General features: G+C 35.6%; 5 protein-coding genes across 5 annotated transcripts; 3 read left to right on the plus strand and 2 right to left on the minus strand. All coding sequences in view use genetic code 12, as the record gives it.

The window, feature by feature from the left end:
- Positions 1–1,335: 1,335 nt before the first annotated feature.
- Positions 1,336–1,797, plus strand: CTRG_01408 (uncharacterized protein; the record flags this gene model as incomplete). The annotated part of the gene is made up of 1 exon (XM_002547056.1): positions 1,336–1,797. One exon carries the CDS (start codon positions 1,336–1,338, stop codon positions 1,795–1,797), a length of 462 nt encoding a protein of 153 aa, XP_002547102.1.
- Positions 1,798–4,331: 2,534 nt separating this feature from the next.
- On the minus strand, positions 4,332–5,717 carry CTRG_01409 (cation diffusion facilitator family transporter; the record flags this gene model as incomplete). The annotated part of the gene is made up of 1 exon (XM_002547057.1): positions 4,332–5,717. The coding sequence occupies one exon, from the start codon at positions 5,715–5,717 to the stop codon at positions 4,332–4,334; it is 1,386 nt and encodes a 461-aa protein (XP_002547103.1).
- A 1,528-nt stretch (positions 5,718–7,245) lies between these two features.
- Positions 7,246–7,965, plus strand: CTRG_01410 (uncharacterized protein; the record flags this gene model as incomplete). The annotated part of the gene is made up of 1 exon (XM_002547058.1): positions 7,246–7,965. The coding sequence occupies one exon, from the start codon at positions 7,246–7,248 to the stop codon at positions 7,963–7,965; it is 720 nt and encodes a 239-aa protein (XP_002547104.1).
- An 885-nt stretch (positions 7,966–8,850) lies between these two features.
- Positions 8,851–10,284, plus strand: CTRG_01411 (Zn(2+) transporter; the record flags this gene model as incomplete). Its single annotated transcript, XM_002547059.1, has 1 exon — positions 8,851–10,284. The coding sequence occupies one exon, from the start codon at positions 8,851–8,853 to the stop codon at positions 10,282–10,284; it is 1,434 nt and encodes a 477-aa protein (XP_002547105.1).
- A 378-nt stretch (positions 10,285–10,662) lies between these two features.
- CTRG_01412 (uncharacterized protein) lies at positions 10,663–11,382 on the minus strand (the record flags this gene model as incomplete). The annotated part of the gene is made up of 1 exon (XM_002547060.1): positions 10,663–11,382. The coding sequence occupies one exon, from the start codon at positions 11,380–11,382 to the stop codon at positions 10,663–10,665; it is 720 nt and encodes a 239-aa protein (XP_002547106.1).
- Positions 11,383–12,829: the final 1,447 nt, after the last annotated feature.

The raw sequence follows: 12,829 nt of genomic DNA on the forward strand, positions 1-12,829 counted from the left end.
TCAGTTTCACTAGACGATAGGTGAAAATAAGCGAGGTTTACAAATACCAATAAAACAGACAAAATCATCTTAAAAATATTTACACGATTCTTACTAGTCAAGAATATCGACAACGTGTTCAACCAGTAACATCTTGAGTTATGAGTTAACAAAAGTTACCAGCTGGAATAATTTTCGAGTTACAATTGAAACAGGACTCTGAGCACGACTACCAGCTACAATTTTTTATGGAATTTAACATAATTAACTCATCAATTATAGTACCCCCGACTTACTCTGCTTGCAGGGGTTATCAGAGAGACCAAAAGGACTTTCCTGTTGGTTATAATCTCATTCAGGTCTTTCTAACTTGTGAATTGTACAATTTGGAACAAATAGTCGCCCCCCCCCCACCCCCCCAAAAAAAAAAAAAAAAACTGTATACTCTTACTAAGTCACGCATTGAAGAAGCTAATAACTTATATTAGTAGTAACCAAAAATGACGAAGTAAGTTATAGAGTGTATGTACAGTACTATTTTTTGGTTTTGGTTGGGAGGTGATTAGTTTTTCTTACTGCTTAAAAGTATATCTTCTTTTGATCTTTTAGTCGAAATCTCCAGATGTTGTGTTGACATTATATATCTGTCGATTTTTCATAATGTAGGTGCTTTAGTTTTGTGGTGAATCCTTCTCCACTCCCATCTTTAGCTTGTTCGGGCGTTAAATCTGCGTTGTGGTGGAGAGGGAGTTAGTTTTCTTGAGTGCAATAATCTTATTGTTAGTTTGATTTTTATTTGAATACATGCCACACATGGAGTTGGAAATCTGGCAATATTAACCTTTTCTATCCTTTTGTTGATTTAAACAATTAGATTTTGATTTATTTGAATAGATGTATTCTAAATGTTCAATTTAATAGCTTCCAGTTACGAGATCGATAATTTTTTCCCCGTTAAATTTCTATTTGTCTTAATCGAATGACTCTAAACTTTGCAATATATATAGATAATCACTACTACGACGATAGCTCTTATCAGATTTAAATGGATTAAGATAGCAAATCAAATCCAAGAGAACTATAGAGATATAAAAAAACAATGAAAACTATAAAAACTATAAAAACAAAGATATTACTTTTCAGAGTGAATTATCAATTTGTAATCAAATTCTAACAATTCAACAAGAGCAACAAAGTCTTCTTCTTAGTTATATAATCAGATAGATTTTTCTTTTCCTTTTTTTGTCTTGATAAATATAACTATCATTTAAGAAAAGAAGAAGATATTCATTATTGATTTGACTTTTTTTTTATTATTATTATTCATTTCTTTGTTTTTAATACAAATCCTTTTTGATGTCTCTAACTCCTCCTCCATATCAATCACATAATAATAAAAATTCAGTAACTTCTCCTCCTTCATCTCCTTCAAAAATCACAAGAGGAAGAAGATCTTCAATCCCAGGTACTCCAGCAACACTAAAATTGAAACACCAGCCAGTTGAACTTGATTTAATAGATGACACTGAATTCACCTCACTACCGGTATCTGCCCCAATGAGTGGATATATAACAAGTTCAAATTCTCCATCCCGTCGGTGGTTTGTCAAAATTCACTCAAATAATTCTGCGAGTTGTTCTTATATCAATCAATTTATAAATAATAATTCAAATGAAAATATTAATGAAAGAATTTTCATTGGAGATTACTTCATTACTCCAAATGGAACAAAATTACCCGCTTATAAGTTTAGAGTATGGAAAATTTTTTATGTTCTTGCTTATAAATATAACGTTTACTACTTCGAAAGTATTTAATCAAAACCAACTAGTTAAGAAATTGGTCTGTGCTTTTCGCCATTGGTAAATTCATTGAAGTTAAAGAGGTTGGTTATAATCAAAAAATTGATGATTTTCCCGTTATACAAAAAGGAGAAAATTGGTGTTTCGTCTAAGGTTTCAAGTTAATTAAATTTGAGGCATTTATAAATAGAATGATATAGAGTATATTCTTTGTTGATAACAATGAAAATTACTTCTCGTGACAAATCGTGATATATATGTATATAAATTGGTAAAAATCTTATTGCAAATTATTATTGCAAAAGATTTAATTACACAAAATCTGATGGCAAAATACCATCTCATAGTCAAGTTGATAATACACTCAACGTTCTATTCCCATTATCTTTTCACTTTTGTCAAACCATCATTTTCGAATCATTTACGTAAAGTATGGGCAACTAATGTTTAATCTTTGTTGGAATCTTTGTTTTCTGAAATGACATTCTTTTCACGATAAAAGTAATCATAGACATAGTTGTTTAAACCTCTATCGTTTCTTTGTTTGAGTTTTTCTCTAAGTAAAAAAGAAACACTTGATCCTCCACCAATAGTATATATAAAATCAATTGACAATAACAAAAGTGGTAAAGAGTACGGATCGTCAAAGAATGGGATTCTCTTTGGTATAGGCATTTGAATAATCAATTTATATAATCTCCAAGGTAGCGCGGGAAAGTAAAAAGTATCAGTGATGATAGAATTATACATTTTAAATAAAAAAATTATAACTGAAATGAATGAATATTTATAGCAAATATGTTTTATGGTTATTTCTTTAAAAAACAAATTTAGATGCTTATTCGTTAAACAGAATTCAAGTACCGAAAATGGGGGACTGCCAGTGACAAATGATATTCCTTTCCTAGGTAATTAACAATCCTTGAGCCTTATCCGGATTAACCAGATTAAATGTTTTGCCACCTTTGGTTTATGTGTTTCTGACATCATACTATAAGATATTATTCATTCGAAGGGTTATTTTGCGAAAGTGACTAAAATTTAACTTTGTTGATGACGCACGCGTTAACAATATTAGCTCTTGTAGTTTGAGCTTCATTGGATACGGAAACTATATGGTTATTCTACCATTCTATTGATATGGCAATCAAGAGTATATTTCACATAAAGAAGTCGCAGTATACCTCTGAAGTGTTCATTTATATCAGATATAAACACAAACTTTGTTGTATTGTTGTCATTTTTGTGGGTCAAGTCATTGCTCATTTACCGGCACAAATTAATCATGGTTATGATTATTGTTAAATTGTTTGAGATGTGGTTATTCTAATTTAAGAATCCCAATCATTCTACCATACGGGAGAAGAAAAGATCTAAGAATGTTATATATTTATGAGTTATTTGCTATGATATAAGAGATTTATGTTCAAATTCTGACCATGCCTTATATTTCACTAGTTTTACCAAAGAACGAATCGATATTGGCAATGTTGCACATGTATATACCATTTTCAGCTTAATTGAAACCACTTTATTAACAAACAATATTGTCCTATAATTGTCATATTTATATTGCCAATACAAAGCATTAATACCCTTATTATTGTTGCTGTCTACCTAACACATGTATATTTTCCAAACTTGAATGTTCACAAGTATCACTCGTGTAGAACTACCAACTGCAGCTTTTTATTTAATTTTACTTCTTTTTTTTTTTCATAATTTATACTGAATGCATCTCTCTCTTGAACCAATTAGCTTCCCTGGAGGGTGTTAAAATGCTATTCCTTTACATTTACTGTTGTAACTTCATACTTCAAGTACTCCACGCAATGTTATGGATTGCTATTTCCTGGAAAATTGAATGGCAATTTTGGAGTATAAATATCAGGGTAGTTTTCCCCTTTTCCTTTTAATATTATTATTCTATATTGATGGCAAGCAGTTGTACTAATTGTTCTTCATGTGGAATGCATTTATATGGTCGTCCTATGTTAATCTACCCGTTGTTTCATAAATGAATATAAATATTGAGGAACTGCGTATTTGTTGTAATTCCTATTATACGGTAGATTAGCCGTACTAACTTTACTTTTACTGATTCTAGCATTTGTTTTATAATTTAATATATATATTATAATTAGTGTTGAATTTAACTGAAAGATGTATTCGTTTTGTTAAGAAAATCTGCTCTCCGTGTAACGCTTGGGACGTAGCTCCTTCTACTCTAACAACTGATTGAACTAACGCTAATATTTTCCAAATACGTTACATCATAAGTAACCTTTGTTATTTACCATCTTCGTTGCTGAATTGCCTGTTGAAGAAAAAAAATTATGAATATCGTATTCTAAAAGAAATACCAACTATGATTGAATAGTATAGACAACATATCAATTTGTAAATTTAATTAGCGCATATCATATCACTACAACCACAGGAAGTCAAAAAAAATTAACTAATTACAATAAAATTTACACATCCGAGTCTAATTTTACACCTATAATACAACAAAATGTACTAAACTCTGTCTGCCTAACCCACTCATACTAATTAAAAAGCAGACGACATGGATGCGACGATTGGAATTCAGGTTGGATGGTCACTGAGTCTATACCAAATCTATGCAACACTTCTCTAACCTGTCCAACGGCTGCCAAAAACAACTTCTTGTCAAGTTGTGCTGGGAACTCAATTTCCGACTCATCTACTGCTGACTCCAGAGACGATACTGCGCCGTTGTTCTTCTTCTTCTTGTTGTCATTGGACTCTCCAGCCTGCACCCCACCATTCTTTCCCAATGGCGGTAAGTTGATCTCACAGTTAGGATTCAACTCAATGTGCAATGTCGCAATAAGAATATCCTCGTTAAGGTTCCACACATGGAAGTCGTGAATGCTTTTGATCAACGGGATCTTGGTGATCTGCTCGGCAATGATATTGGAATCGATGTTCGGTGGTGCACTTTGCAACAAGATCCTCAGCGCCTTACGCACTAATGGCAAGGCAGAGTTGAGGATAATTAATGTGATCACCAAAGAGGTCACTGGATCAGCATAGAACCTCCATGTGTAGTCCGTCTTCCAGATGATCAACGCAGTGATGATAACACCAACATTACCCAAGGCGTCTCCCAACACGTGCAAGAACACACCCTCCATGTTCATCGACTTCTTCTTGATCTTCTGCATTGTGCTCTCACCACTGCCATGACCTGGGTGGTTGCCTGTTTGTGTGTTGTTGCCGTTGCTCTCGTGTGTGTGTCCACCTGCTTGTTGTTGTTGTTCTTCTTCTTCTTCTTGCACAGTACCGGCAATCGATGCTCTGTGGTATCTCTCGACAACATTATCTGGCAAGTAATCAAACACTTCTGACGGAGTAGTACGAATGGCTTTACTCATCAACGGGGTCTGTTCGTCAGCATGTCCATCACCACCGACAGCCTGTTCCTCGTCAACTCCACCACTCATGTGAGAATGAGAGTGTGATTTAGAATCGGACGACGACCCGTGTGAGTGGGAATGCCCGTGGCCATGTTCGTGGAATAATACCAACCCAACTCCATTACTGATCAACCCGGCAATACCAACAACCAAAATCAACTGTGGGTTGGTGATTTCCTGTGGCTCAAAAAATCTCTGGATGGCATCCATGATAATAGTGAAACACAAAGCTAACAAGAAAACTGCGTTGATCAAAGCTCCCAAGATCTCCGCTCTTTGCCAACCGTATGTGTATTTCCCATCCGCTGGTTTGGTGTTCTTAACTCTCACCGCCCACAACGCAATAATCAACGAAATGATATCGTTTAACATGTGGAACGAGTCTGCGATAAGTGCCAATGAATGCACACTGTAACCGATGATTGCTTCCAATAGGAAGAACACAGTGTCGAGGACAAGCAACGACACAATTCTAATCTCTTTCCCTTTCATTACGTAGACTGTTGTTTGGGGAATGCTTTGGTTAGAATGTTATGTTCTGTTATGTTGTGTTATGTTATGTTGTGTCTGGGGATGTCGTTTGAAACAAACAAATCTATGATTCAAAGAAGGGATAGAAAAAAAAATGTCAACTGAAAAAAATAAAAAAAATTAAGAAAAGAAAAATTGGAAATTAAGATTTTTCTCTATTTTTAATAAAAAAGTGTGGGACCAGCAATGAATAGGAACCGATGCCGAAACACTAAATAATTGGAGATGGGAATGGGACAAGTGGATGAGTAGTCAACGATGTTGTATTTTCCCTGATATTATGAAAAAACTCAAACCAAAGAGAAGAAGAAAAAAAAAATTGTATGGGAAACATAATAAATCAATCGATTGTGGGAATAATAATAATTATAATAATAATCATCACAAGAATTGGAGGAGATGGAGATGGAGATGGAGATGTAATGAAAAAATTTTCTTAGTATGGCCACCGTTACGGTTTGTATCGAAGCCGGTTATGCATATAGGACAAATAGAAGTAGAGTAAGAAGCAGCCCTCTTTGAACCAATTGTTTGACATTGATTCATAAAAAGACAATGCGTAACCACCATAGTACGTCCTAGATTTTTGTGTGCTCTTAGTTTAGTTTCACCAACTACGAGATTTGGGTTATAGCTCACTCGGTCGCTTTCTCGCTGCTGCTATAGATCATTAGTGGCTTGTGCTGGATCTGTCAGGTCTAATTTCTACTCAACTCGGTTCTCTATGAGCATATATTCTCTGTTCTATTATTAGGAAACGCGCTCTAACATTATGTGTAACGCCGTCTCAGGATCTGGTCGACTGTGAGTAGGTCTGCATCAATGAGATTTAACAGATATATGAGGTAGCTCTATTCCAGGGTTGTCGCACTAGGTTGATGATATCTAAATCCGGATTTAGGGTTTTATGGTTTTATGGTTTTATGGTTTATATTCTGGTTCGCATTTTACACTCAAAAATGCTCGAAAATGGTATGAATATGGTATGAAAATGGACCAAACAAGGTTGTCATCTGTCGACATGGCGACATGCCCACCACCTTATCCTTCGTCCATAAGTTTAAGTTTATAACACTAGAAAGTTGTAGAACCCGAGCAGAGGTACACCCTCAATCAACACACGGTGACATACCAATTATCAGAAACAGTCCCTGACTTTACTAATGCCATTCAGATGCACTATGAGCCCGAAGTAGCCCATTCCATCATCGGTGTTGGTTGACCATGCAGCAAACAATAGGCTTTATAGCCAGGACGTGCACACATGCACAGAAGTAGTGTCCCATGACCAAACGTGTGACTGGTCAACAAAAAAAAAAAAAAAAAGAAAGAACGACAGTGAGAGAGACAAAGGAAGAAGCAAAAAAAAAATAAAGGCAAACGAATACAAAAGGTGTAATAACAGATAACCAAGAATTACTAGAATCCTATATATACAGTTAGTGTATTTTTTTGTTTTTAATAAGTTCATTTGTGTTAGTTATAAGTTATGATGATGTTGGCACAGGAACCGCAGTATCAACAACCGCAACAGCAACATCCAGTAGTCCCACCGTCAACGATGCAACCACAACTGATACCACAGAATTCAAGGAAGTCAAAACCCAAGAAGAAGAACTCGCAGTCTCGATATAACAACGACGATGTCCGTACACTTCCAAGTGGGGCACCGGTTGATTTTGGACACGGCAGTAGTAATAGTTACAAGAGAGACAGGGACAGGGAGAGAAACAGGGATAAAGACAGAGAGAGAAACAGGGATAAAAATAGACTAACTGCAGCACCAAGTTTGCCAGACGGCTCGAAGCCAAATTTCCAGCCATTCAAGTCTAACAAGTCCTCCTCGTCTGGATCATCGTCTGCGTCTCTGAACTCATCCAAGCCGTCCAGAAAGTCAAACAATAGCAACAACAGCAATAACAACAACAGCAACAAGAACAGTGATTATTCGTTGCCAGATGGCAGAAAGCCAAACTTCTACAATGACAAGTCGTACTCGAATTTCAAGACTCACTACAACAACCCAAACACCAAGGCTATCAAGGAGAAGAGAGTTGACGATAACAGTTATGCTGGGTCTTCATTTCATTCGTCACCTGATGCGTTCAACTTGCCTAAACCTTCATTCAAGTCAAGCAACGGATCACCTCGACAACCAGTTGTGTTGAGAGAGCCCCGTGTTCAGCCTCAACCAGGTTTTTTTGATTAATTTTTTTTTTTTTTTTTAGTTGTTTGTATCAGGATTTGGGAACTATTTTTATTTTTTAACAGGGAACTATAAACGGGATGTTTTTTTTCTTATCAGGAGTGTTTTACTTTATTATTATTTTGATGTCTTTATTCAGTGTTTATTGATCTATGAAGGAGAGCATTTTGTTGATTTTAATGTTCATTAGATGTTTTCAATTCTACTGCAAGGTTTTTTTTTTTTTTTAGGAATTTTTTTTTTTTTTTGTAAGAGTATGACGAAGGATTAGGAGGTGTTGTTATATAAATGGTGTGTATTAGTTGATTTAATGTATAATTACACTGGTTTTGGTTTACAGAAAGAGCAAGGGTATCTGTGTGTATTTGAATGGGAATTCTCTATTTTAAGATGTAGGAAAAGCCGATGATCGTAATGCCGATTATGTCATGTAATCTTTATTTGACCCTTTGAAGAGGTAGAAACCGTGTTTCATTTGGCAAGTCGATGGTTACGGTACAGACCCCCTTTTTGTGAAGTTTCTGTTGTAGATTATCCATTGTTATGGGTGCAAAAATAGCACGTTGCTTGTTTCCACGTGATTTGTCTTAGAGTCACTTTTTGACTGTCGCAATGTTACATGTCGGTTGCTACTGCGGTAACTGCCAGGGTACAAAGAAAAGAAAAATTATTCGGTTCCCATCACCTCACCTCATGAAGGTCAACGAAAACAATCAAAGATCAAAAAAAGCCAAAGCCTAAAAATCTAAAAACATTGATTGAATAAAAGGCAAATTGAATTCCACTTACCGACAGATCAGATCAACATCTTTTTGATTTTATTTTCATTTTTATTGTTTTTTTTTTCTGTTTTTCTTTTCTTTCAATTAAATATTGTTTGCCCAAGTGATGGTCTTCCCGTATGATTTATCCCAGGGTTGGGTATTAACAATTTTGTCATCGTTCTTATGCATTTTGGGAAGTTGCATAATTACTATAGATGACGTTTACTATGGTGTATTTCCAAAGTTCATTACTTCTAAGTACCCACTAAAAATTAAAGAGAATTATAGATTTTTGAATGCAACACTAGCGTTATCATCCGGTTCGATTATATTTACAAGTTTATTTAGATTATTACCAGAATCCCAAAAGTATTTGTTTGGTTATTCCCAAGATAGAAGTGAAACTTGGTTAAAATTTGATTTGATTTTCAGTTATATTTCAGGTATTGTTATTTGCTTGAGTTTCAACTTAATCTTACATGTATTAACTAGTCAAAGTGTAGTTCATTGTGCTCATAATGATCATGATGAGCATGGCCATGGGGAAAACCATGTTGGATCACTGGACTCTGGAAATGATACCGAACAAACTCCATTAATTGATGGTAAGACAATTCACCATAGAAAATCAATTATTCTGAAATTATTAGATGGAGATAATAGTGAAGATGGACCAGCTGGTGAATGCAGAGGTTACACATCAGCCGAATTATGTGCTTATCTTAATTTAGATGAAGAACCTACGGAATTACATTATTGTGAAATACCAACTTTGCCACAAGAACAATTTAATAGAATTTACCGTGATCCTGAACATCACCCTCATGAAAATCAAAATCACGACCATGATCACAGTCACAACCATGACGATAATGAACAACATGAACATGTTCATGCTCACACACACGAACATAACCACCATGACGAACACTATTCCCATGCGAGAGATGAAGAAGAGGCAATTGAACCCCATCAACATACTCATACCAATTTGAATAGATCAATGTCGAGATCTTCTCATCATAGCCACTACAACCATTCCCACCATCATCATGTCAACACTGCTCATTCTAGATTATTGGTTATTGGTATTCAAACAGCGTTAGCTATTACTTTGCACAAATTGCCAGAAGGTTTTATTACATATGTTACATCAGAAACAAATCCAGATTTAGGAATATCTATATTCTTGAGCTTAATCGTTCATAATTTTGTTGAAGGATTTTCAATTTGTCTTCCGTTGTTTTATTCAATGGAAAATAGTGTTAGTAATCCAAAAATTGTGGCAATTTCTATAACTTCCCTATTGGGTGGACTTTCAAACCCAATTGGTGCTTTATTTGGTTACCTATTCTTACTTTTTAACTCCGACAAATATGACATGGACAAACTTAACTACATTTTTGGTATCACAATGGCTGTCACCAGTGGGTTCCTTACTGTCGTTGCATTGAGTATGTTTGGTAGTAGTATTTCATTCGGCGGTAATGTCAACTCCTCGATGACTTGGTGTATAATCGGCATTACGATCATCGGCTTTTCCTACATCTTAAAATAGAGAATTCCCATTCAAATACACACAGATACCCTTGCTCTTTCTGTAAACCAAAACCAGTGTAATTATACATTAAATCAACTAATACACACCATTTATATAACAACACCTCCTAATCCTTCGTCATACTCTTACAAAAAAAAAGAAAAATTCCTAAAAAAAAAAAAAAAACCTTGCAGTAGAATTGAAAACATCTAATGAACATTAAAATCAACAAAATGCTCTCCTTCATAGATCAATAAACACTGAATAAAGACATCAAAATAATAATAAAGTAAAACACTCCTGATAAGAAAAAAAACATCCCGTTTATAGTTCCCTGTTAAAAAATAAAAATAGTTCCCAAATCCTGATACAAACAACTAAAAAAAAAAAAAAAAATTAATCAAAAAAACCTGGTTGAGGCTGAACACGGGGCTCTCTCAACACAACTGGTTGTCGAGGTGATCCGTTGCTTGACTTGAATGAAGGTTTAGGCAAGTTGAACGCATCAGGTGACGAATGAAATGAAGACCCAGCATAACTGTTATCGTCAACTCTCTTCTCCTTGATAGCCTTGGTGTTTGGGTTGTTGTAGTGAGTCTTGAAATTCGAGTACGACTTGTCATTGTAGAAGTTTGGCTTTCTGCCATCTGGCAACGAATAATCACTGTTCTTGTTGCTGTTGTTGTTATTGCTGTTGTTGCTATTGTTTGACTTTCTGGACGGCTTGGATGAGTTCAGAGACGCAGACGATGATCCAGACGAGGAGGACTTGTTAGACTTGAATGGCTGGAAATTTGGCTTCGAGCCGTCTGGCAAACTTGGTGCTGCAGTTAGTCTATCCTTATCCCTGTTTCTCTCTCTGTCTTTATCCCTGTTTCTCTCCCTGTCCCTGTCTCTCTTGTAACTATTACTACTGCCGTGTCCAAAATCAACCGGTGCCCCACTTGGAAGTGTACGGACATCGTCGTTGTTATATCGAGACTGCGAGTTCTTCTTCTTGGGTTTTGACTTCCTTGAATTCTGTGGTATCAGTTGTGGTTGCATCGTTGACGGTGGGACTACTGGATGTTGCTGTTGCGGTTGTTGATACTGCGGTTCCTGTGCCAACATCATCATAACTTATAACTAACACAAATGAACTTATTAAAAACAAAAAAATACACTAACTGTATATATAGGATTCTAGTAATTCTTGGTTATCTGTTATTACACCTTTTGTATTCGTTTGCCTTTATTTTTTTTTTGCTTCTTCCTTTGTCTCTCTCACTGTCGTTCTTTCTTTTTTTTTTTTTTTTTGTTGACCAGTCACACGTTTGGTCATGGGACACTACTTCTGTGCATGTGTGCACGTCCTGGCTATAAAGCCTATTGTTTGCTGCATGGTCAACCAACACCGATGATGGAATGGGCTACTTCGGGCTCATAGTGCATCTGAATGGCATTAGTAAAGTCAGGGACTGTTTCTGATAATTGGTATGTCACCGTGTGTTGATTGAGGGTGTACCTCTGCTCGGGTTCTACAACTTTCTAGTGTTATAAACTTAAACTTATGGACGAAGGATAAGGTGGTGGGCATGTCGCCATGTCGACAGATGACAACCTTGTTTGGTCCATTTTCATACCATATTCATACCATTTTCGAGCATTTTTGAGTGTAAAATGCGAACCAGAATATAAACCATAAAACCATAAAACCATAAAACCCTAAATCCGGATTTAGATATCATCAACCTAGTGCGACAACCCTGGAATAGAGCTACCTCATATATCTGTTAAATCTCATTGATGCAGACCTACTCACAGTCGACCAGATCCTGAGACGGCGTTACACATAATGTTAGAGCGCGTTTCCTAATAATAGAACAGAGAATATATGCTCATAGAGAACCGAGTTGAGTAGAAATTAGACCTGACAGATCCAGCACAAGCCACTAATGATCTATAGCAGCAGCGAGAAAGCGACCGAGTGAGCTATAACCCAAATCTCGTAGTTGGTGAAACTAAACTAAGAGCACACAAAAATCTAGGACGTACTATGGTGGTTACGCATTGTCTTTTTATGAATCAATGTCAAACAATTGGTTCAAAGAGGGCTGCTTCTTACTCTACTTCTATTTGTCCTATATGCATAACCGGCTTCGATACAAACCGTAACGGTGGCCATACTAAGAAAATTTTTTCATTACATCTCCATCTCCATCTCCATCTCCTCCAATTCTTGTGATGATTATTATTATAATTATTATTATTCCCACAATCGATTGATTTATTATGTTTCCCATACAAATTTTTTTTTTCTTCTTTTCTTTGGTTTGAGTTTTTTCATAATATCAGGGAAAATACAACATCGTTGACTACTCATCCACTTGTCCCATTCCCATCTCCAATTATTTAGTGTTTCGGCATCGGTTCCTATTCATTGCTGGTCCCACACTTTTTTATTAAAAATAGAGAAAAATCTTAATTTCCAATTTTTCTTTTCTTAATTTTTTTTATTTTTTTCAGTTGACATTTTTTTTTCTATCCCTTCTTTGAATCATAGATTTGTTTGTTTCAAACGACA

The sequence above is a fragment of the Candida tropicalis genome (assembly GCF_000006335.3).
Source record: "Candida tropicalis MYA-3404 genomic scaffold supercont3.2, whole genome shotgun sequence".
NCBI lineage: Eukaryota > Fungi > Ascomycota > Pichiomycetes > Serinales > Debaryomycetaceae > Candida > Candida tropicalis.